We start from the raw sequence: 23,599 nt of genomic DNA, 5'->3' as shown, positions 1-23,599 counted from the left end.
CTCCCACTGGATCACAGCCTCCTCCAGGCATTCATCTCCTCTGATGTGGGCATCTTTCCCACAGGCTACAGGTGGATCTCTGCATCCCCCATGGATCCCTATGGGATGTGGGTGGATCTCTGCATCCCCCATGGATCCCTATGGGCTGCAGGGGCACAGCTGCTTCACCAAGGTCCTTACCACAGCCTGCAGAGAAATCTCAGCTCCAGCACCTGGAGCCCCTTCTCTCTCTCCTTCTCCACTGACCTTGGTGTCCATGTTGTTTTCCTCATGCGCTCTCACTTCCTTCTCTTCTCTGGCTAGTAAAAAATTGTGCCCCACTTTCTTCTGATTTTCTTCTTCAATGACATCACAGAGGCATTACCAATAGCTCTAAGTGTCCCAGCCTTGGCCATGTCCATCTTCAGAGCCATCAGGGACTGGCTCTGCCAGACATGGTGGAAGCCTCTACCAGCCTCTCACAGAAGCCACCTCTGTGGCCACCCCTGCTACCAAAAACCAGGCCATGCAAAACCAACACAAGCACTAATGCTGGTTCTGAACAGTCCAGCACAGAAATGGGAAAGGTTCTCCATTGTTGCCTTCCTGTTATTGTTAAAAACTGAAAGCTTTCTCATCAGGAAAGTCCTTTCCTTCTTAATCTACTTGGAAATGGAAACAAAGCCACCTCCTCCCCTCTGGCTCTGTGCCAACAATTCTCACTTTAAATAAAGCAGCCCCACCACCAGAACCGAAAATCCATCAAATCCTGCAAAATGCTTTGACAACGCCATTCCCTTCACCTTGGAGACCTACCCAGGAGTGCCAGGTGCCGTGTGTGTCCTGCTGCTCAGCAGGGACCCCGTGCCACTGAGGCGATCCTGCCGGCGCTGGTAGAGCTTGGAGGCTGCCAGCCCGCGGAGCCTGAGGCCGGCCATGCACCCCGGCCCCTCTGCAGGGAGTGCAGGGACACGGCGGGAGCAACGCCGGCAGCGCGACGCTCAGTGAGTCACCTTCCTGCGGGCTGCTGGTTTACATTGCAGAAGAGCTGAAGCAGGATGCACAGACACCCCAGCAAGCACAGCCTCTCTGCCATTCTGCCATATCCTTAAAGACCTGACAGCCTCCTTCCTGTATTCCACTAGGAATTATTTACTTAATGCAGCACACTAGGGGCTACCTCATTCTTTTCTAGCCTTGCAGAATGCATCTGTATAAATGTCACAACTGAGGTAAAAAAAATAAATCTTGAGTCTTCACATAATTAAGACACTTGAATCAGAAAGAAACCTTTCTGATCGAAACACAGCAAAATGGAGAAAGGCAAAGCAGATTACCAGAGCTTTAACAGCAAAGACTACAGTTTACTGCAGATCAGTATCTGACCCCAGCATCTCCAAGTGCTTCCCTGCAGGCTGCTGTACTACACCACGTCCTAAGATACTGTAAACAACAGAGCTGTTCCTTCCACTTGGACAAAGCATATTCCAAGAAACAAGGTTGCAAACACTTCTGCTCTCCGGCCTCACTGCAGCAGCTCACAGCAGAGGGTCAGGAAGCAGGGAGGAAGAACATACTTGGCATTCCAGGCTCCAGAGCTCTCTGGCCTTCAAGAATTACCATGAAAATATCCTAAGAGTCATTATTAACAAATTACTTTTTAGTAAACTGCAAGAAAACAAAAGGGGAGGGAAGGGGAGGGGAGAGGATTTTTGTGGCATGACTGATGACTTCATGAGTTCTAAATTAATATCAACAACCAGGAATCCCTTCAGACACTTAAAGAAAACCAGAAGGGTTTACTGGGGCCTAGTAGAACAGGCATGAATAGAGAACAAAATATTTCTAAATTCACAAATCAGCAGCCTTAAAATCTACAATGCACTCCCCATTTCCTTGAGAGCTTCAGCTCCTGACCTGACAGCAATCTGCCACTACCATTTCTGTCAGGCTGTAGGCATAGTTTACCCATTTCTACTTTAGAATACAAATGGAATAAAGAAAAATGCAATAAACAATTTTTAAAATGTAAGATTAAATCACCATTTAACTTCTAGCAAAAAATTAAATCACCACAACAATAATCTCCCTCATCCTTAAGCAATCTGACAAAAACCCCCCTTCTCTCTAAACACTTAAGATTTTACGTGACTCATATGACATTATTCCATTGGTTTTCAAATAATCACTCTTCCATGGAAACTATGACTGTCTTCTTCAAAAGGGAAGATGAGGGAATTAAAGGAAAAAAACCCCAAAATCTCAACAGCAAACATCCTGTCTTCCCATCCTTCAACACAAGCTCCTCACTCACTCCTCTCTTGCCACCTTACACACAGAGTGAAAATGCACAGGTTTGTTTTGTCTTTCCCTCTTGACAGATTGCTTTAAAGAGACAGGGTTGATGCCAAACTCTTATAGGTGGTTACTTTCTGGGCCACAGCAGAGAAGAAAGCAGCCAGACTTCTTTCAGGCATTTTCAGCTTCTCCCTCAGAGAAGGATCTCTATGGCCCCAGAACAGACTGACGACCTTCCTATCTAGAGAGCAACAGAGAGCAAGTTTAGATAGAAAGATTAAGATTAAGACCACATTTTCAACCCAGAAGAGCAGAAAGGGCTGCTCCTAACTCAGAGAGATAAAACATCTCTTATTTAATGCAGGTACTGTCTACTCAGTGCCAAGAATCTTTTGTAATATTGTCCTTTAGACTCCCTCCTATCTCAACCCATTTTAATTGCAACTGCTTTATGTAAAGCAGCAGCTCTCTACTGAATTAAAGAAGTATTTAACTAGCTAGCCTAATTGAAAATAATATACTGTCATTTCTTACCTTCACTGGATTAGGAACAATCAATAAGCATATCTGTAAATGCAGCTGCTCTTCTTTTGTTGACTACAGGAAGTACAGAGGCGTATCCAGATCCCAATTTGACTAAGTATAGTGATAACAGAAATTTCTTATGAAGTTAATTTTACGCTCTGAAACATGCACTTGGGAAATATTTTTTCTTGGGCTTTATATTAGGTCACTTTCTAAAGGCAACACAAAACAGCCCAGGCATATTTTACCTTTGAGTTTTCTAATCAACAACACAGCAGCAAAGTCTTAAAGGAAACTCTTTTCCATTCTTGTTTAGTTTCTACTTTGGGCATTTGACAACATTTTGCTCACTGGTCATTCACAGATCCTCTATCTTAGGAATTAGCTCATCACGAAGATAAAGAAAAATAAAACAAGAAAATCCAGCTAACCAAATGAAATTAATCAACTCCACCCCAAACTCCAACAATCCTCAAAAAGGCAAGAGTCAAAATGAACAGATGGACTAAATATATCAAATACAATTCTAGAAGCAGTCTTCCCTTACTTATTGGTCAGGAAATACCATAGTTATCTTCTAAATGCTCCAAAAATCACAACTACTGTATTTATCAACACTGGAAATCACAGAAAGACTGCTTTGAAACATACTGTTGTTATATCTAATACACTACTTCTTACACAGAATTAGTTTTCAAATGTAGTTAAAACAACATGTAACCTCATAAAAGTAAGGAGTGTGGCCAGCAGGTCAGGGAGGTGGTTCTCCTCCTCTATTTCCCCAACAGCCCAGCCCAGGGCTGGCAGTCACAAATATTATTTCTAAAATCCAATTATCTAGTTATCAGTTTTCTCTAGCAAAGCACAATCCTCACACTGTAAAAATGTAACTAGTGATATGTTTAAGATTTGCATTTCATTTGCTACATAGCCACCTCATTTTAGTAATTTTTTTACTATGAGTACATAAAAAGAAAGATGTGCATTTCTTTTTCCTGGACTTATTCTTTTCCCCGGACTTATACTTTTCCCCAATGCTAAAAATCAATAAATCAAATCACTGCAGTTTTTTAAATTCAGGAGATGCTCTCTGCAGCCAAATGAAATAGAACACAATGAAAACGGAGTTATTTTTAATGTATTTTAATATTAATAATGCATCTGTAATCAGATAGAAGAGAGTCCTTTCATATTTCTACTTTATAAGAAAGGTGAAGTGAAAAATAATACTGTTTCAGCACCCCATGTTTTCCAGTCTTTTTCACTTTAGAACACTCTAAAACAACACAATCATTCCCTGTGTCAACAGTTTCAAGACCAAAGGGACGTTTATGACCGTTCCTGGCTCAGGAAGGCTCCCACTGATGGATATTGTGGGGATGCTCCAGCTGTAAAGCAGTTAATCTCCTCCCAGAATCCTGAAAATCCCATGTCCCAAATGCTGGAGAACATCTGACTGCATAGTATCAGCAGACTTGAAGAACTACCAGACAACAAACAGGGAACAACATTTGGGTCCCACTCAGCAGAGTGACCCCTAGCTGGATCCAAGGAAGAACATTCATTCTCAGTGCTGAATTCTTTGCAATGCCACAGGAGTCTGTCCCAGCCTGAAAACCAACTTTGAACATGGGGCTTGTCAATGGCATTGGCCAGGCAAGGGCTGAGCAGTGCAAGTTACACAGACACTGTAAAGCTTTGCTGGGAAACCACGACCCTAAATGGATGATACTATTTACAAGGAAACAGCCAACTGAGTTACAGCTGTGGCAAACAACTTCAGTAAATTGTCCTGTCCTGGGAATGACAGCAGACAGAACTTTAGAAATAAATGTTCACAGCTGACAAACTTCTCAGCACAAACAGTTCTGAAACATTAAATAACACCTGCCTTCACTTGTCACAAGCTAAAGCCAAGGCCTGGTCATTTTAACAGCCCTGTGAAGTAAACCCAAGGAAAAGGGAGCAGAAGTCCTGTATCACTTTGAACTGCACACTCTGCAGTGTCTCAGCTACCCTGGAATTGTCCACCCAGGCCAAGGCTTCACGTCAGAGCTTCCAATGAGCAGTGTTACACTTTAACAGGCAAGTGTCAGGGGAAGCACAGAGAGAAGACAATGACTGTCCACCAGCACTTCCCACTGTCCTCATGAGTGCCTTCACTCCAGGTAAGCCTGTCATTCTAAACAGTACCATGCCACAGTTCTGAAAAACTAAAATCAGCTGGCTTCATACAGCCACAGCTCCTTCTCCATCCTCTCTCCATTTAAGATCTGGATGGGTACCCATGACCTGTGAGCATTTAAGGCTCCTGAGTCTTCCTTTAGCTGTAAGAAAATGAATGTAAACTTGTAAATACACACCTGTTTCACATGTCAGAAAAATAAAAATGGACCATTAAAGACATGAGGAAAAACCCAGAAGAGTTTTAAGCATGTATAATCATTGAAGAGCATCAATTTGTTAATGACAGAGACCAAAAATAATACATTCCCAAATCATAGATGAGCATACACAGTTATTCAGCAGGTTCTCACACCCAACAACCCACTAATCAGGATTCACTTTGATCAGAAAAAGCTGCATAATATAAACATCAAGACTTGACACAAAAGGAAAGTGAATACTTACACATAAAGTGCTCTGAATCCATCTCACTATTCCTAATCACAAAGAACAATCCTTCAGAACTACAGAAACATAGTAGGACTCATAAAGATGAGTGTCCTAAAAAGGGCACCTTGCTAATTGTAGTATTACGTCTTCATGCTTCTCATCTCCAAAACATTTCACAAAAGCAAGCTTATTTTCACAAGCTGCTTGTAACATCTGGTTTTTATTTTACAGATGGGACAAAAAAGTGACATTACAGCACTTGTGCAAGCCCTCACAAAATGTCAGAAAATGCCTTCCCCACTCCTCATTTACAACTGTCAATTAAGTTGCTTCACAGTTCTCCACTGCCAGCACAAGAGGAGAATCTAGCTCCAGATTTAAACAGCTCCCGGAACATGTTAACTCCAAGGCCAGCTCGAAGAAGAGAAGAGTGAATCTGTGGGCAGAGGGGCTGCGAGCAGATCAGTGAGAAGGGCCCCGATGGGCAGCGGTGCGGGCACACCGGGCACAGGCTGCCAGAGAGCCCGGCTGCTGAGCAAGCACAGCTCACACCTACGGCTGCTCACACCCACGGCTGCTCACACCCACGGCTGCTCACACCCACGGCTGCTCACACCTACAGCCGCTCGCCCAGCCCTGCCCTCCGCTGTGTCCCCACACAGGGCTCAGGCACAGCGGAGCAGCTCCGCGCTCGCACGGCGGGCCGGAGAGTACCCCGCTCCGCCCAGGCCTCACAGCAGCAAAGCGTTCTGCCCCGACCCTTCCCGCAGGCCCCCATGGCGCTACCCGGGGCCAGAAGGCGCTGTTCCCCACACGTCACGGCCAGCCCAGGGCGCTGAAGGCGGGCACGGCCCAGACCCCCGCCCGGCTCCCGTGTGCCCGGCCTCACCTGCCCGTCATGGCGGCGAACCCCGCGCTGTCGCCGAGGGGCTCCGGGGCGGGACGGGCGGCTCGGCCGGTGCGCTGCGGCCGCGGCGGCCAGCGCTGACCCCGCCCCGGCGGCGGCCCCAGCCCCTTGGGTGTGGGCGGGCACCGCAGCCCTCGGTGACTCAGGGCAGCCCCCCCGGACCTGCGCATACTTTTCCTATAAAGGCAAAGAAATATGGAATAGCGAGGCTGCGGAGCGGAAGGACGGGGGAGGCGGCGGGACAGGCACAGGCACGGCGTTTGCCCCTGTCCTGCCGCCGAAGCTGCTTCTCCCCAGCTGGCAGCAAACCCATGGCAGCGCTGTGAGTGTGGGGTGAAGGGGGCAGCGCTGCCAGGCGCGCCGTCACATACACCGCACTGAAGGGACTTTGTTCCTGAGATCGGAGCAGCGGCGCTTCCAGCCTGTTCTGCGGGCTGCTCATCCCTGCACACCCCCTCGGCGAGGGGAAGTGGCTTTCTGGCGTTTTACTCTTCGCGTGCAGAAGACGGGTCTGGAAGGCTTCTAGAAAGTGGTCATGGCAACCACTGCTGCTGAAGGATGAGGGACTGCACCCCCCGAATGTGGGCCCCTACAAGTGCGACGTTTTCGATAGTATGTCATCCCATCTTACCCATGTTCAAGCATACTCTGATGTAAAGTGAACCACCAAATGTCATAGGAAGCTTCCGACAAAAAGCAATTTCAATCTTGGTTTTCATCTTGTGAGATAGCCCAGTATGCTGTGAATCACCATTGTTACATGTATTGTTGCATTTTGAGAGTAATGACAGAAACTCTGGCGTCCAAACTAATTTTTCAGCCCTACAGTAAAAATTTAAAATAGTACATGGTTCCTCACATCACTGTCTGAGTAACTGTTAGCCAGGAATCCTAATGCAAAATACCACACTGCCATACAGTATTAGATATGGCTCTCGTTGCTGTGCAGCATAGGCAGTGAGTGAACATCCTCACAGGAGCTGGAGGTCAGTCATTGCTCTGCCCTTGGTGTGTCAGCTGTCCTTTGTCCTTGCTGCTCCAGCCCCTTTGCTGAGATCAGCAGAGGGTCTTTGTTGAGCTTTTGTAGAGATGGGGCAAAATTTCCCTCTCCCTAGTCCTTAAGGAGCTGGAGTGGTTTGGTCTGGAGAAGAGAAGGCAAGGGGGCTTGTGGTGTGTGAAGGTAAGTTGGGCAGGTAAGTGTGCCTGAGTGAGAAAGGGCTTGTTGCCATTTGGGACAGAGAAGATGTTGGGTGCTTTGAAGCGTGGCACTTGTACGAGAGGCCCTGTCAGGCTTGGAGGGAGCTGTGGTGGTGTTGGCCTGAAGGTTGTTGTGATGGGAGAGTGTGTGTAGGGCGTGCAGGAAGGCTGCAGTTGCTGTGAGATGTGCAGAGCAGTGGAGAGGCAGGCAGCCTTGTCTGGGGCCATAAGGCTGAGGCAGGCTGAGAAGAGGGACACCAGGTGAGGGGGGCAGGAGGTCCTATGGTGTAATGGTGAGCACTCTGGACTCTGAATCCAGTGATCTGAGTTCAAATCTCAGTGGGACCTGAGCCTTTTGGTTGCCTCAGCATGCTTGCCCTCAGCATGCCGACACTCTCCCCCCTCTCCTCTGCTGCTGCCGCTGCACTTCTGCACTCTTCTCTCATCCAGCACACAGCACCTGAGCTGCACAACACCCACTCCCAATGTTAGATGGGACCAAAGCCGGAGAGACTGGGGTGCACACTGTGGGCAGCTGTTTCCATGTTGGACCATTCCTGCAGGAACAGCAGGGCACTCTGTGTGACAATACTTCTATGCCCAACCCCTGTCCACTGCTACTTTCCTCTCTGGCTCCTTTTCCTCTTTTCCCTGGCAATTGCTTTCTATTGCTTTGCAATGCATTCAAGGAGCTCCACCAGCATTGGGCAGTGCCCCATCATTGGGCTTCCATTTGTTTCCATGGGAGAGGGAAGGATGTCCCTGGCAGAGCAGGGGGTAGGTGAGGGTGGAGGAGAACAAAGGACCACGACTCTCCAGCAATGCTGCACAAAGGCTTTAATGAGAAGGAGCAAAAGCGGCGGCACAGAACAGAGACCAAGGAAGACGTGTGGGGGGCCAGGGAGGGCAAGAGATGGGCCCGTCTGCCAAGGAGAACGGGGATGATGCGCCGGCCTCAGCAGATCTGACCGCAGCGGGAGAAAGGCAGGCACAGGCCTGAGCCCCCCAGGCCAAGGGAGCCCCCAGAAGAGATGGGAACCCCCGCGGTGCTGAGGGAGCTGCCCACAGCAGCTGACAGAGAGGATCCCACGGCTGTGCTCTGAGGGAAGGAGCTGAGGATGGGGCCCGGCAGGGTCACCACCACCGGCGAAGGCTCGATGTACACCGTGGAGTCAGCGCAGCGGGCATTGCAGGGCTCAGTGCAGCTGCTGGCAAGGGGCGTTGGGCCACAGGGGCCGCAGGGCCGTGGGGGACAGGGTCTGCAGCAAGACATCTCTCGGTGCGGGAGGCAAAGCTGCAACACAGAGCAGGGAGCACCACCCAGCCTCAGCATCACTCTGTCTCTCTGTCCCTCAGCTCTCGCCAGGGACACATTTGGTCTCCAACACACACTCTGTGCCTACAGCTCCCACCACCCTCCTGCTGCCCAGCCAGTGGCACGGCACGCGAAGGCCGCCCCACTCCAGCAAGAGGAGGCAGCACAGTGGCTTTAAGGGCCCTGTGGAAAGACTGGTCACAGCCCATCTCCAGGGCACACATGGCCGTGTCAGACAATGTCCCGGCGTGCACTGGCACATTTTGTTACACCAGGGCAGGTGCAAATTCTGCTGGGCACATCCCCCTGAGGCTGAGCCCCATTGATCCCCTTCTGCTGGAACAAAGCCCCCTCTTCCCAGCTGGCCCCAGCCCCCAGCATGGAAAGGCTGACGGCCCTGCAACAGTTCTGTGCCAGGGCCCAGCTGAGGCAGCCCAAGGATCAAGCCGGGCAGCCTCCATGAGAGCAGCTCAGCCCACAGGGAGGGATGGAGCGGGCTCAGGCTTACCTGGTTCCTCGAGGAAAGGGAGGCCAGAGACCAGGATGCAGAGCCTGCAGCAGAGCAGCCTTTTATGCTGGGTCCCAGAGCCCTGTGGGGCCACAAACATTCCTTGTTTGTGAAACATCCAAACTCCTGGGAGTGGCCACTTGCCAGGCCTCGCTGCTGATCAGGTCCCTGCCTCTTTCATCTCAGGTGTTTTTCTTCCTCTTTGTACAAACCAAAATCCTGTGATGACTCTGAGAAGAACTTTGGGATTGAATGGACCTAAAAATTATCTACCACGAGCCCCCTAAAATGGCTTCATAAATTTCTCTGGGCAACCGGTTCTAGTCGATCAGTCCTATTAGGTGAAAAGATTCGTTCCCAATATCTAATCTAAATATGTCTATGCTCTCACTTTTTAACTAGTAGCCCTTGATCCATCCCTCCACACCTCAGCCAGGTATCCTTTCCTTTCTTAACTGAATGTCTCCTAGAAGCCCTCTCCTCTCTTTTCTATGCAACCCCAACCCTCTCAGCCTGTCCTCACAGGCTGATGGCTCCAGCTGCCTGGTGCTCTTTGTGGCTCCTCTGGACCCCCTGCAGCAGGCCCGTGTGTTTCTTAGGCTGTGTGTCCTAGGGCTGCAGGCAGTACCCCAGGGACGGTGTCAGGAGAGATGAGGAGAGCAGGACAATCCCCTCCCTCAACCTGCTGCCCACACTGCTCTAGATATAGCAGCCCAGAATAAGACTGGATTTTTGCACTGGGCTGCTCGCTGGCAGTGCAGGTTCATGTTCAGTATTTCAGCCACCAGAACCTGCAGGTCTCCCTCCACAGGGCTGCTCTCATTCCACTCAAGGCCTACTAGGCTGTGTCCAGGTTTGCATTGCCCTGGCCTTGGCATTTGACAATCAGAGCTCTGGCCTCAGCTTGAGAAGCTGTGATCCTCCAGAAAACAAGGAATTCAACACGTAGGAAGGTGATCAAAGGCATGCCTACATCTCTCCCTGAAAGACAAATTGACCCATTTTCCCAAACACAAATTAACCCACTTTGCTCAGGGTGTCCAGCCCTGAGGTCAGGATCTGGATGGCAGCTTTGGGGCAGAGGCTGAGGGCCGGGAGCACAAAGCTCATGGCTCCTTTTCCTGGGAGAGGCATCATTTGCCCATTCACCTAATATCACAGTTCAAAGGGATATTGGATCAGTATCCCAAGAGCTTGTTGGTGTCATTTTGCTGTGGAAGAGTTGGGAAAATCCATGAGCTTCAGGCAAACCTGAATCATGCTGATGTGGAAATGAGTGCACACAGTGCCCTGGACTCAGGCATTCCAGGGATACCACAGCACATGGCCTCTTTCCTCCAAAATTTTGGGCTTTGTCAGGGGCATTTCCAGACATTTTGGGACCAGTCTGAGACCACCTTGTACATCCATTCATTCATGTGCTGCTGCTGCAGCTTTCCAGGATGTATTGCCATTAGGTGGCTGCTGCAGGGGATGCAGGGCAACCCAGGATAATGGAGGTTGGGAGAGACCTGTGGAAGTTCTTTGCTCCCTCACTGAGAAGAACAAACTTCCCAGCTGCCACCTGAAGCTGTGGGCCTTGTCCCATTGTCCTCTGAACACTGCCACTGTCAGACAGGTGCCTCTCCCATGAGCAGCACTTCCAGGGATGCCCTGCAGCCCCAGGAGGCCACCAGGAGATGGAAAGGGCTCCTACAGATGAGCGTCCCAGGTGCTCGATGGGGAGGACCAGCAGGAGATGACACTGTGTCTGTGCTTAGAAGCCAGCAGGACAAGGCCCAGAGCCTGTTGATGAACTGGGGCATTGTGATCTGCCCAGAGCAGGTGACAGGAGCAATAGAGTCTACAGAGCTCCACATAGACCTGCTGGGGTTGGTGTGGGGCACTCTGAGTCATTACAGTCCTTGAGCTGCCCCAAAAGACCCTGCCAGGGGAGACAGCAAATGCAGGAGATTGTAGAGAAGCATCAGGTGATCCATGACTGGGAATACAAGGTGGGGAAATATCCTTCATGGCAGCAGAACATTGAGGGTGTGAGCTCTGTTATCCCTTGAGCGCCTGAGTCTGCAGCACCCAGTCCACTGAAGTCCACACTGGGTGACTCAGGTTTGCCTGGAGCTCAGGGATTTTCCCAGCTCTTCCACATCACGATGACACCTGCTCTGCTGCTCTGGGAGACTGATCCCGTGTCCCTTTGAAATGTAAAATGCATGGAATGGGAAACCCCATCCCAGAGCCAGAAAACAACAGCCATGGGCGCCCTGCCCTCAGCCCTTTCCCCAAAGGCAGCAGCCAGGTCTCTGTCCCTGGGATGAGCACGCTGAGTAAAGCAGGTCAGTGTGGCTGTGGGTCTGTCTCAGGGAAGGACACAGCATCACTTTGATCACAAAACCAGGCCGTGGCACAGCCTGTCACTGTAAGCAAGTTCCCCATGGCTGTCACTCAGGCCTGCAGGTGAACATGGACTTCCCCTTCCCCTGAACTTTGCCACCTCCCTGCACAGTTGGGTCTCTTCCCCACCATGGGGTTGTGCAGTGTTGACTTTGTGTCTCAACTGACCCTCAGTCTTCTGTATATCTGTGATAACCCATGAAAGAAATGACTGTCAGGATGAACCTGAGTGTCTGCACTGAAAGCTCCTGAGAGATGGACTGAGGAGTCACTCCATGGCTGAATTTAACTGTAAATGGAGCACAATTAACCATCAAGAAGATGGTTAACCATCAAGAAGTGGCAGAAACTTATGGAAACTAAAAAAATATGTTTCAATTAACCTCATACACTGGCTTGGGACCGCCAAATGAAATTCCTTAGGAAGCTGGGACACACATTAATCATTTCCAAGTCGGGTGCTGTGAAACTAGTGAGAAATGCCTGAGATGAAAGAGGCAGGGACCTGATCAGCAGCGAGGCCTGGCAAGTGGCCACTCCCAGGAGTTTGGATGTTTCACAAACAAGGAATGTTTGTGGCCCCACAGGGCTCTGGGACCCAGCATAAAAGGCTGCTCTGCTGCAGGCTCTGCATCCTGGTCTCTGGCCTTCCTTTCCTCGAGGAACCAGGTAAGCCTGAGCCCGCTCCATCCCTCCCTGTGGGCTGAGCTGCTCTCATGGAGGCTGCCCGGCTTGATCCTTGGGCTGCCTCAGCTGGGCCCTGGCTCAGAACTGTTGCAGGGCCGTCAGCCTTTCCATGCTGGGGGCTGGGGCCAGCTGGGAAGAGGGGGCTTTGTTCCAGCAGAAGGGGATCAATGGGGCTCAGCCTCAGGGGGATGTGCCCAGCAGAATTTGCACCTGCCCTGGTGTAACAAAATGTGCCAGTGCACGCCGGGACATTGTCTGACACGGCCATGTGTGCTCTGGAGATGGGCTGTGACCAGTCTTTCCACAGGGCCCTTAAAGCCACTGTGCTGCCTCCTCTTGCTGGAGTGGGGCGGCCTTCGCGTGCCGTGCCACTGGCAGGGCAGCAGGAGGGTGGTGGGAGCTGTAGGCACAGAGTGTGTGTTGGAGACCAAATGTGTCCCTGGCGAGAGCTGAGGGACAGAGAGACAGAGTGATGCTGAGGCTGGGTGGTGCTCCCTGCTCTGTGTTGCAGCTTTGCCTCCCGCACCGAGAGATGTCTTGCTGCAGACCCTGTCCCCCACGGCCCTGCGGCCCCTGTGGCCCAACGCCCCTTGCCAGCAGCTGCACTGAGCCCTGCAATGCCCGCTGCGCTGACTCCACGGTGTACATCGAGCCTTCGCCGGTGGTGGTGACCCTGCCGGGCCCCATCCTCAGCTCCTTCCCTCAGAGCACAGCCGTGGGATCCTCTCTGTCAGCTGCTGTGGGCAGCTCCCTCAGCACCGCGGGGGTTCCCATCTCTTCTGGGGGCTCCCTTGGCCTGGGGGGCTCAGGCCTGTGCCTGCCTTTCTCCCGCTGCGGTCAGATCTGCTGAGGCCGGCGCATCATCCCCGTTCTCCTTGGCAGACGGGCCCATCTCTTGCCCTCCCTGGCCCCCCACACGTCTTCCTTGGTCTCTGTTCTGTGCCGCCGCTTTTGCTCCTTCTCATTAAAGCCTTTGTGCAGCATTGCTGGAGAGTCGTGGTCCATGTTCTCCTCCACCCTCACCTACCCCCTGCTCTGCCAGGGACATCCTTCCCTCTCCCATGGAAACAAATAGAAGCCCAATGATGAGGCACTGCCCAATGCTGGTGGAGCTCCTGGAATGGATTGCAAAGCAATAGAAAGCAATTGGCCAGGAAAAGAGGAAAAGGAGCCGCAGGGGAAAGGAGAAAAAAGGAGACCTTGACAGGGGTGGGCATAGTAATGGCAGACAGAGTGCCCTGCTGTTCCTGTGAGAATGATCCAAAATGGAAACAGCAGCCCGCAGCGTGAATCCCAGACTCCAGTTTTGGATGCATCCAAGGCAGGAGGCAGTGGTCCCAGTGCAGAGTCCTGTGCCTGGCCCATTGGGAGTGGGTGTTGTGCAGCTCAGGTGCTGTGTGCTGGATGAGAGAAGAGTGCAGAAGTGCAGCAGCAGCAGAGGAGAGGGGGGAGAGTGTCGGCATGCTGAGGGCAAGCATGCTGAGGCAACCAAAAGGCTCAGGTCCCACTGAGATTTGAACTCAGATCACTGGATTCAGAGTCCAGAGTGCTCACCATTACACCATAGGACCTCCTGCCCACCTCACCTGGCGTCCCTCTGCTCAGCCTGCCTCAGCCTTATGGCCCCAGACAAGGCTGCCTGCCTCTCCACTGCTCTGCACATCTCACAGCAACTGCAGCCTTCCTGCACGCCCTACACACACTCTCCCATCACAACAACCTTCAGGCCAACACCACCACAGCTCCCTCCAAGCCTGACATGGCCTCTCTTACATGTGCCACGCTTCAAAGCACCCAACATCTTCTCTGTCCCAAATGGCAACAAGCCCTTTCTCACTCAGGCACACTTACCTGCCCAATTTACCTGCACACACCACAAGCCCCCTTGCCTTCTCTTCTCCAGACCAAACCACTCCAGCTCCTTAAGGACTAGGGAGAGGGAAACTTTGCCCCATCTCTACAAAAGCTCAACAAAGACCCTCTGCTGATACCAGCAAAGGGGCTGGAGCAGCAAGGACAAAGGACAGCTGACACACCAAGGGCAGAGCAATGACTGACCTCCAGCTCCTGTGAGGGAGAAGTTTGCTCACTGCCTATGCTGCACAGCCAGGAGGACAGAATCTCTCTGGAACTCTTCCCTCTCACAAGGAACTTGACTGCAAGGCATCCCAAGGAGGACACAAGTCCAAATGCCTGCTCAAAGCACGGCTGGAGACAAAGCAAATACAAGGCCACTCAGGGCCTCAGCCCCATTGCCACCCCACCCTTATGCCCAGGATGAGAAGCACAAAGTTCCCTGCCCATCTGGCTGCAGAGGCTCGCCACTCTCTGGGAGTCTGCGCAGGATCCAGGGCAGCTGCTGCAGTCGGCTTTTGCCAAGGCCGACCTGGCTCAAAGCCAGCGTGTGCCTGCTGGGCTGGAGGTGCCCGGAGTCCTGGGCTGGATCCCGGCTGAGGGGAGCAGGAGCTGAGGCTGAGCTGCTCTCTGGTACAAGTACTTGTGGCGGGAATGTGCAACACTCTGCAGGACCAGGAGAACCCAAGTGCTCTTGTACAAGTTTTATCATTTTTACTCAAAGGATGTAGACAGTGTAGTGGCAAGAGGAAGGCTATGGCCAGCATCGGTCAGAAAGCTGTGGCCAAGTAGGGTCAAAGTTGTTGGGCAAGGCAGCCTGAGTGCAAAAAGCACCTTAGCAGAGGATGGTTTCGATCCATCGACCTCTGGGTTATGGGCCCAGCACGCTCCCGCTGCGCCACTCTGCTCCTCCTCAGCCCTGCCTGACATTGCCCTCACTGCAGCCTCATGCTGCCCGCCACTGCTGCCCCTCACTCCTGACCTTCCTCTCTCATCCGCCTCCCCCACCCCACTCAATACACACCCTCAACATTCACCGCACTTCAGCCTGCGCTACGCTCCTCCACTGCCTGCCCTTGCCCTTCTCACACACTTTCCACACACAGCCCTGCACACTCACTGCCCCTTACACACACACCCTCACCCTGCACCTGCTCAACCCACCCTGCACACAGCCTGCAGCCTGGCCATCCATCAGCCCACCTGAAATCCACACACATCCTCACACCTGCAGCCCTCACCATAAGTACGCCTGTGCTCCCAGCACGCTGCACCACTGCTCCTGCCCGACACTTCAGATCTTTCATGGCCAACGAGGGACATGTGTCGCCTTTGCTTGGAACTGCCAGCAGAAACAATTCTCCTCTTTTTGCTCTGCAAATTCTGCTGCTGCAGCTCAATGCTGCTCATGGTTGCTCTGAAGCAAAAGCTCTGAATTCTGGCCACTTTGTGCCAAGCAGTTTGTCAAGCTGAGAGTTCTTGTATTTAACACTTGGGGCCACTGGGAGGGGATGAAATGCTCAGTTCCAGGTGCCCTCTGCATATCGTCTTCCTTTTCCATTGTTGGGGCTGCAAGTACAGGAGCCCTGGGGCAGCTGCAGCTGCTGTCCATGGCCCCCACCTGTGGGTGCTGCCTGTGCCCCTGGTCAGATGCCCGCAGCCCAAAAGGGGCACGTGCCCGTAGTTGGCAGGATTCGAACCTGCGCGGGGAAACCCCAATGGATTTCTAGTCCATCGCCTTCACCACTCGGCCACAACTACCTGCTCCAGCCCTGCCCTGCTCATCACCTGCCCTGGGCCAACACACCCACACCCACGCACTCCTGCACAAGGCTCCTCTCAACAAACACTGCTGCACAGGCCTGAAAAATCACTCCCAAGCCAGCACCAAAAAACACTTGCCATATTAAACAAATATCAACAACAAACTGCCTGGGCAACATTCACACTCCTACTTACAGGACACTTAAGGTACAACAACATAAAACAACCAACGACAAAAACAAACAAAATCCAACCAACCAAAACAGAAATCAATTAACAACTATTGAAAAAAGGGTGTTGTGTCTGTTTCTGTGTTTATGTGTATGAGTAACAGTGTGTGTGTGTGTGTGTGTGTGACAAAAGACAGTGAGGGCAAGGATATAAGGAAACATAGCCTAAAAGATTGACTGAGGCCTAAAATTTGACCGAGGAAAAGCATTTCATACCATTTAACCTCACTTACAACTTCAAAGTTATACTAGGCAACTTATACACACCCTGAATACACACCCTGAACACAACTAAGCACCATTTAGGTAAGTCTATATATGGAACTCAGCCTTCCTGACAGGCCTAACATACCTAGATCTCCAAGGTACTTAGACATCCAAGGAAGCAGTATTTCTCCCAGATTTGCTATAGCAAATATATGCACATGTGCATGCACACAGACGTGAAGGGTCGCTACAATCAACGTACCTGTGAAAAACTCCCCTCAGGGGTCAGTGAAACACTCACTTTGGATGCCTTTGCATCTCCCCAAGGGGGAAGAGTCAGGCCTCAAGGAGTGAGGGTATCAGCCCAGGACTCGTCCTTGTTGGGCAATCCTCCAAGTACAGCAACCCTGAGAGTTCACTGGCTGTGAGAGCCATCCCACTCAGGGCCATTGCTGGTCACAGCCTGCTGCGGGCCAGGAGAGCTCAAATGGTCTCATTTTGGGCCACTCTTCAGAGGGTTGTAAGAGAGTGGGCTTTAGTCGTATCAGGGTTTCATCCTGGCCACAGTTTGTGTTGGGACTTTCTTTGAAATTGTGACAATGGAGATTTTGTGGTGTTAGGGAAAGAAAAATATTTTCCAAGACTGGTCATTTTTGAGGGGAATTTTCCAAAGGTGTATTTACACACCTAGATATAGAATGATTGTGTGTGTCTGCATGTGAGAGATAGAATAGATAATGGTATGAATGTTCTCACTGTGAATTTGAAATTAAGTCCTTCCTGTGACTGTGGGTTGTTTGCTCCCAAACCCTTTAACACCCTCTTCATATTGTAGACATATCCTTTGCGTACCATGCACTTCTAAATGCACAGTCTCACTATTAAACATTAATCCTTGATTTCAAATCAATATTCTATTTATGCTACATTCATTTAGTCAGTAACACAGTGAACTTGGCCGTCAAACTGCAGATGTCCAGGCAAGAAAAGAAGAACTTTTCGCCTTTCCAGCCCACAATCCTGCACTCACACCATTGACACATCCCAACATCACTAATGGAAGAGAGAGGATTGATTTTGATATGCTTTTGTGAAGAAGCTTTGACAGGAATGACATGTCACAGAAAATATCTGAAATAATTCTTATAAGGCACAAATTGGCACCGGGCCCTGCAGGGCTGTGGTCTTCAGGTTCCAGGCTCAAGCTCAGTGACTGAGGTTTGGTGCTCTGGGGTAATTTCTGGGAGTTCTTAGTGCAGCTGCTGGTAAGCTCAGGACAGCAGCCAGTGCTCACTCTGGCAGAGCAGGGGGTACGTGAGGGAGGGGGAGAACAAAGGACCACGACTCTCCAGCAATGCTGCACAAAGGCTTTAATGAGAAGGAGCAAAAGCGGCGGCACAGAACAGAGACCAAGGAAGACGTGTGGGGGGCCAGGGAGGGCAAGAGATGGGCCCGTCTGCCAAGGAGAACGGGGATGATGCGCCGGCCTCAGCAGATCTGACCGCAGCGGGAGAAAGGCAGGCACAGGCCTGAGCCCCCCAGGCCAAGGGAGCCCCCAGAAGAGATGGGAACCCCCGCGGTGCTGAGGGAGCTGCCCACAGCAGCTGACAGAGAGGATCCCACGGCTGTGCTCTGAGGGAAGGAGGTGAGGATGGGGCCCGGCAGGGTCACCACCACCGGCGAAGGCTCGATGTACACCGTGGAGTCAGCGCAGCGGGCATTGCAGGGCTCAGTGCAGCTGCTGGCAAGGGGCGTTGGGCCACAGGGGCCGCAGGGCCGTGGGGGACAGGGTCTGCAGCAAGACATCTCTCGGTGCGGGAGGCAAAGCTGCAACACAGAGCAGGGAGCACCACCCAGCCTCAGCATCACTCTGTCTCTCTGTCCCTCAGCTCTCGCCAGGGACACATTTGGTCTCCAACACACACTCTGTGCCTACAGCTCCCACCACCCTCCTGCTGCCCAGCCAGTGGCACGGCACGCGAAGGCCGCCCCACTCCAGCAAGAGGAGGCAGCACAGTGGCTTTAAGGGCCCTGTGGAAAGACTGGTCACAGCCCATCTCCAGAGCACACATGGCCGTGTCAGACAATGTCCCGGCGTGCACTGGCACATTTTGTTACACCAGGGCAGGTGCAAATTCTGCTGGGCACATCCCCCTGAGGCTGAGCCCCATTGATCCCCTTCTGCTGGAACAAAGCCCCCTCTTCCCAGCTGGCCCCAGCCCCCAGCATGGAAAGGCTGACGGCCCTGCAACAGTTCTGTGCCAGGGCCCAGCTGAGGCAGCCCAAGGATCAAGCCGGGCAGCCTCCGTGAGAGCAGCTCAGCCCACAGGGAGGGATGGAGCGGGCTCAGGCTTACCTGGTTCCTCGAGGAAAGGGAGGCCAGAGACCAGGATGCAGAGCCTGCAGCAGAGCAGCCTTTTATGCTGGGTCCCAGAGCCCTGTGGGGCCACAAACATTCCTTGTTTGTGAAACATCCAAACTCCTGGGAGTGGCCACTTGTGAGACCTCGCTGCTGATCAGGTCCCTGCCTCTTTCATCTCAGGTGTTTTTCTTCCTCTTTGTACAACCCAAAATCCTGTGATGACTCTGAGAATCTCTTTGGAATGGAATGGACCTTAAAATCATCTGTCTTGAGTCTCCTAAAATGGCTTTTAAAATATCTCTGGACAACCTCTTCCACTGTATTGGTCCTCCCTAAGGAAAAGATTCCCTACCAATATTTAATCAAAACACATGTGCTTTGAGTGTGTTACTGGTAGCACTTGACCCATACCTACACACCCCAGCCAGGTATCCTTTCCTTTCTTAACTGAATGTCTCCTAGAAGCCTTCTCCTCTCTTTTCTATGCAACCCCAACCCTCTCAGTCTGTCCTCACAGGCTGATGGCTCCAGCTGCCTGGTGCTCTTTGTGGCTCCTCTGGACCCACTGCAGCAGGCCCGTGTGTTTCTTAGGCTGTGTGTCCTAGGGCTGCAGGCAGTACCCCAGGGACGGTGTCAGGAGAGACGAGGAGAGCAGGACAATCCCCTCCCTCAACCTGCTGCCCACACTGCTCTGGATGCAGCCCAGAATAAGAGTGGATTTTTGCACTGGGCTGCTCGCTGGCAGTGCAGGTTCATGTTCAGTATTTCAGCCACCAGAACCTGCAGGTCTCCCTCCACAGGGCTGCTCTCATTCCACTCAAGGCCTACTAGGCTGTGTCCAGGTTTGCATTGCCCTGGCCTTGGCATTTGACAATCATAGCTCGGGCCTCAGCTTGGGAAGTTGTGATCCTCCAGAAAACAAGGAATTCAACACGTAGGAAGGTGGTCAAAGGCATGCTTACATCTCTCCCTGAAAGACAAATTGACCCATTTTCCCAAACACAAATTAACCCACTTTGCTCAGGGTGTCCAGCCCTGAGGTCAGGATCTGGCAGCTTTGGGGCAGAGGCTGAGGGCCGGGAGCACAAAGCTCATGGCTCCTTTTCCTGGGAGAGGCATCATTTGCCCATTCACCTAATATCACACTTCAAAGGGATATTGGATCAGTCTCCCAAGAGCTTGTTGGTGTCATTGTGCTGTGGAAGAGTTGGGAAAATCCATGAACTTCAGGCAAACCTGAATCATGCTGATGTGGAAATGAGTGCACACAGTGCCCTGGACTCAGGCATTCCAGGGATACCACAGCACATGGCCTCTTTCCCATGAAGTATTTTGCCTTTGTCAGGGGCATTTCCATACCTTTTAGACCCAGTCTGAGACCACCTTGTACATGCATGTAATCCTGTGCTGCTGCAGGTTTGCACAAGGCATTGCCATTAGGTGGCTGCTCAAGGGCCCAGGGGATGCAGGGCAACCCAGGATAATGGAGACTGGGAGAGACCTGTGGAAGTTCTTTGCTCCCTCTCTGAGAAGAACAAACTTCCCAGCTGCCACCTAAAGCTGTGGGCCTTGTCCCATTGTCCTCTGAACACTGCCACTGTCAGACAGGTGCCTCTCCCATGAGCAGCACTTCCAGGGATGCCCTGCACCCCCAGGAGGCCACCAGGAGATGGAAAGGGCTCCTACAGATGAGCCTCCCAGGTGCTCGATGGGGGGGACCAGCAGGAGATGACACTGGGGCTGTCTGCACTGATGAGCCAGGGGTGGAGGGGGGCATGGAGCTGCTGCCTCCACCTCCTCCTGGCAGTTCTGGAGAGAATGAAGCCAAAGTCTCCTGAGAGCTGCACTGTCACAGGGCAAGAGGCAGCAATCAAAAGAGGCACAGAAGGAAATGCCAGAGTTCCCTGTGGGAGGACAAGGGACAGGCCTGGGAGAGCTGTACCAGGGGTAGTGACCTTGTTTGTAAGCTGTGTCTGTGCTTAGAAGTCAGCAGGACAAGGCCCAGAGCCTGTTGATGAACTGGGGCAGTGTGATCTGCCCAGAGCAGGTGACAGGAGCAATAGAGTCTACAGAGCTCCACACAGACCTGCTGGGGTTGGTGTGGGGCACTCTGAGTCATTCCAGTCCTTGAGCTGCCCCAAAAGACCCTGCCAGGGGAGACAGCAAATGCAGGAGATTGCAGACAAGCACCAGGTGATCCATGACTGGGAATACAAGGTGGGGAAATATCCTTCATGGCAGCAGAACATTGAGGGTGTGAGCTCTGTCATCCCTTGAGTGCCTGAGTCTGCAGCACCCAGTCCACTGAAGTCCACACTGGGTGACTCAGGTTTGCCTGGAGCTCAGGGATTTTCCCAGCTCTTCCACATCACGATGACACCTGCTCTGCTGCTCTGGGAGACTGATCCCATGTCCCTTTGAAATGTAAAATGCATGGAATGGGAAACCCCATCCCAGAGCCAGAAAACAACAGCCATGGGCGCCCTGCCCTCAGCCCTTTCCCCAAAGGCAGCAGCCAGGTCTCTGTCCCTGGGATGAGCACGCTGAGTAAAGCAGGTCAGTGTGGCTGTGGGTCTGTCTCAGGGAAGGACACAGCATCACTTTGATCACAAAACCAGGCTGTGGCACAGCCTGTCACTGTAAGCAAGTTCCACATGGCTGTCACTCAGGCCTGCAGGGGACATCCTTTCAGGTGAACATGGACTTCCCTTGCCCCTGAACTTTGCCACCTTCCTGCCCAATTGGGTCTCTTTGACACCATGGGGTTTTGCAGTGTTGACTTTGTGCCTCAACTGACCCTCAGTCTTCTGTATATCTGTGATAACCCATGAAAGAAATGACTGTCAGGATGAACCTGAGTGTCTGCACTGAAAGCTCCTGAGAGATGGGCTGAGGAGTCACTCCGTGGCTGAATTTAACTGTAACTGGAGCACAATTAACCATCAAGAAGAACAAGTGACAGAAAGCTATAGACAATGTGCAAATAGATTTAAATGCACCTTATACACAGGCTGGGGACCTCCAAGTCACGTGCCCTTGGTAAGCTGGGACACACATTAATAATTTCCAATTTGGGTGCTGTGAAACTGGTAAAAAAATGCCTGAGATGAAAGAGGCAGGGACCTGATCAGCAGCGAGGTCTCACAAGTGGCCACTCCCAGGAGTTTGGGTGTTTCACAAACAAGGAATGTTTGTGGCCCCACAGGGCTCTGGGACCCAGCATAAAAGGCTGCTCTGCTGCAGGCTCTGCATCCTGGTCTCTGGCCTCCCTTTCCTCGAGGAACCAGGTAAGCCTGAGCCCGCTCCATCCCTCCCTGTGGGCTGAGCTGCTCTCATGGAGGCTGCCCGGCTTGATCCTTGGGCTGCCTCAGCTGGGCCCTGGCACAGAACTGTTGCAGGGCCATCAGCCTTTCCATGCTGGGGGCTGGGGCCAGCTGGGAAGAGGGGGCTTTGTTCCAGCAGAAGGGGATCAATGGGGCTCAGCCTCAGGGGGATGTGCCCAGCAGAATTTGCACCTGCCCTGGTGTAACAAAATGTGCCAGTGCACGCCGGGACATTGTCTGACACGGCCATGTGTGCTCTGGAGATGGGCTGTGACCAGTCTTTCCACAGGGCCCTTAAAGCCACTGTGCTGCCTCCTCTTGCTGGAGTGGGGCGGCCTTCGCGTGCCGTGCCACTGGCAGGGCAGCAGGAGGGTGGTGGGAGCTGTAGGCACAGAGTGTGTGTTGGAGACCAAATGTGTGCCTGGCGAGAGCTGAGGGACAGAGAGACAGAGTGATGCTGAGGCTGGGTGGTGCTCCCTGCTCTGTGTTGCAGCTTTGCCTCCCGCACCGAGAGATGTCTTGCTGCAGACCCTGTCCCCCACGGCCCTGCGGCCCCTGTGGCCCAACGCCCCTTGCCAGCAGCTGCACTGAGCCCTGCAATGCCCGCTGCGCTGACTCCACGGTGTACATCGAGCCTTCGCCGGTGGTGGTGACCCTGCCGGGCCCCATCCTCAGCTCCTTCCCTCAGAGCACAGCCGTGGGATCCTCTCTGTCAGCTGCTGTGGGCAGCTCCCTCAGCACCGCGGGGGTTCCCATCTCTTCTGGGGGCTCCCTTGGCCTGGGGGGCTCAGGCCTGTGCCTGCCTTTCTCCCGCTGCGGTCAGATCTGCTGAGGCCGGCGCATCATCCCCGTTCTCCTTGGCAGACGGGCCCATCTCTTGCCCTCCCTGGCCCCCCACACGTCTTCCTTGGTCTCTGTTCTGTGCCGCCGCTTTTGCTCCTTCTCATTAAAGCCTTTGTGCAGCATTGCTGGAGACTCGTGGTCCTTTGTTCTCCTCCTCCCTCACCTACCCCCTGCTCTGCCAGAGTGAGCACTGGCTGCTGTCCTGAGCTTACCAGCAGCTGCACTAAGAACTCCCAGAAATTACCCCAGAGCACCAAACCTCAGTCACTGAGCTTGAGCCTGGAACCTGAAGACCACAGCCCTGCAGGGCCCGGTGCCAATTTGTGCCTTATAAGAATTATTTCAGATATTTTCTGTGACATGTCATTCCTGTCAAAGCTTCTTCACAAAAGCATATCAAAATCAATCCTCTCTCTTCCATTAGTGATGTTGGGATGTGTCAATGGTGTGAGTGCAGGATTGTGGGCTGGAAAGGCGAAAAGTTCTTCTTTTCTTGCCTGGACATCTGGAGTTTGATGGCCAAGTTCACTGTGTTACTGACTAAATGAATGTAGCATAAATAGAATATTGATTTGAAATCAATGATTAATGTT

At 52.2% G+C, this 23,599-nt stretch overlaps 1 protein-coding gene and 4 non-coding genes across 5 annotated transcripts in view; 1 reads left to right on the top strand and 4 right to left on the bottom strand.

Moving 5' to 3' along the window:
* LIMS2 (LIM zinc finger domain containing 2) overlaps nucleotides 1-6,386 on the bottom strand; it is a 32,225-nt gene extending 25,839 nt beyond the window's left edge. The window contains exon 1 of the mRNA XM_058031219.1: nucleotides 6,308-6,386. Coding sequence (XP_057887202.1) covers nucleotides 6,308-6,318 — 11 coding nt within the window. The 5' untranslated portion in view covers nucleotides 6,319-6,386. The remainder of the gene's footprint in view (nucleotides 1-6,307) is intronic.
* A 1,412-nt stretch (nucleotides 6,387-7,798) lies between these two features.
* TRNAQ-CUG (transfer RNA glutamine (anticodon CUG)) lies at nucleotides 7,799-7,870 on the top strand. The gene has a single exon. It is a non-coding gene; the product is annotated as a tRNA-Gln (tRNA).
* Nucleotides 7,871-13,922: 6,052 nt separating this feature from the next.
* On the bottom strand, nucleotides 13,923-13,994 carry TRNAQ-CUG (transfer RNA glutamine (anticodon CUG)). The gene has a single exon. It is a non-coding gene; the product is annotated as a tRNA-Gln (tRNA).
* Nucleotides 13,995-15,113: 1,119 nt separating this feature from the next.
* Nucleotides 15,114-15,185, bottom strand: TRNAM-CAU (transfer RNA methionine (anticodon CAU)). The gene has a single exon. It is a non-coding gene; the product is annotated as a tRNA-Met (tRNA).
* A 771-nt stretch (nucleotides 15,186-15,956) lies between these two features.
* Nucleotides 15,957-16,038, bottom strand: TRNAS-AGA (transfer RNA serine (anticodon AGA)). The gene has a single exon. It is a non-coding gene; the product is annotated as a tRNA-Ser (tRNA).
* Between the last annotated feature and the right edge of the window lie 7,561 nt (nucleotides 16,039-23,599).

The sequence above is a fragment of the Melospiza georgiana genome, chromosome 10 (genome assembly GCF_028018845.1).
Source record: "Melospiza georgiana isolate bMelGeo1 chromosome 10, bMelGeo1.pri, whole genome shotgun sequence".
Lineage (NCBI taxonomy): Eukaryota > Metazoa > Chordata > Aves > Passeriformes > Passerellidae > Melospiza > Melospiza georgiana.
The sequence above is the reverse complement of the archived record's forward strand: the minus strand, read 5'-3'. Positions and strand labels throughout refer to the sequence as shown.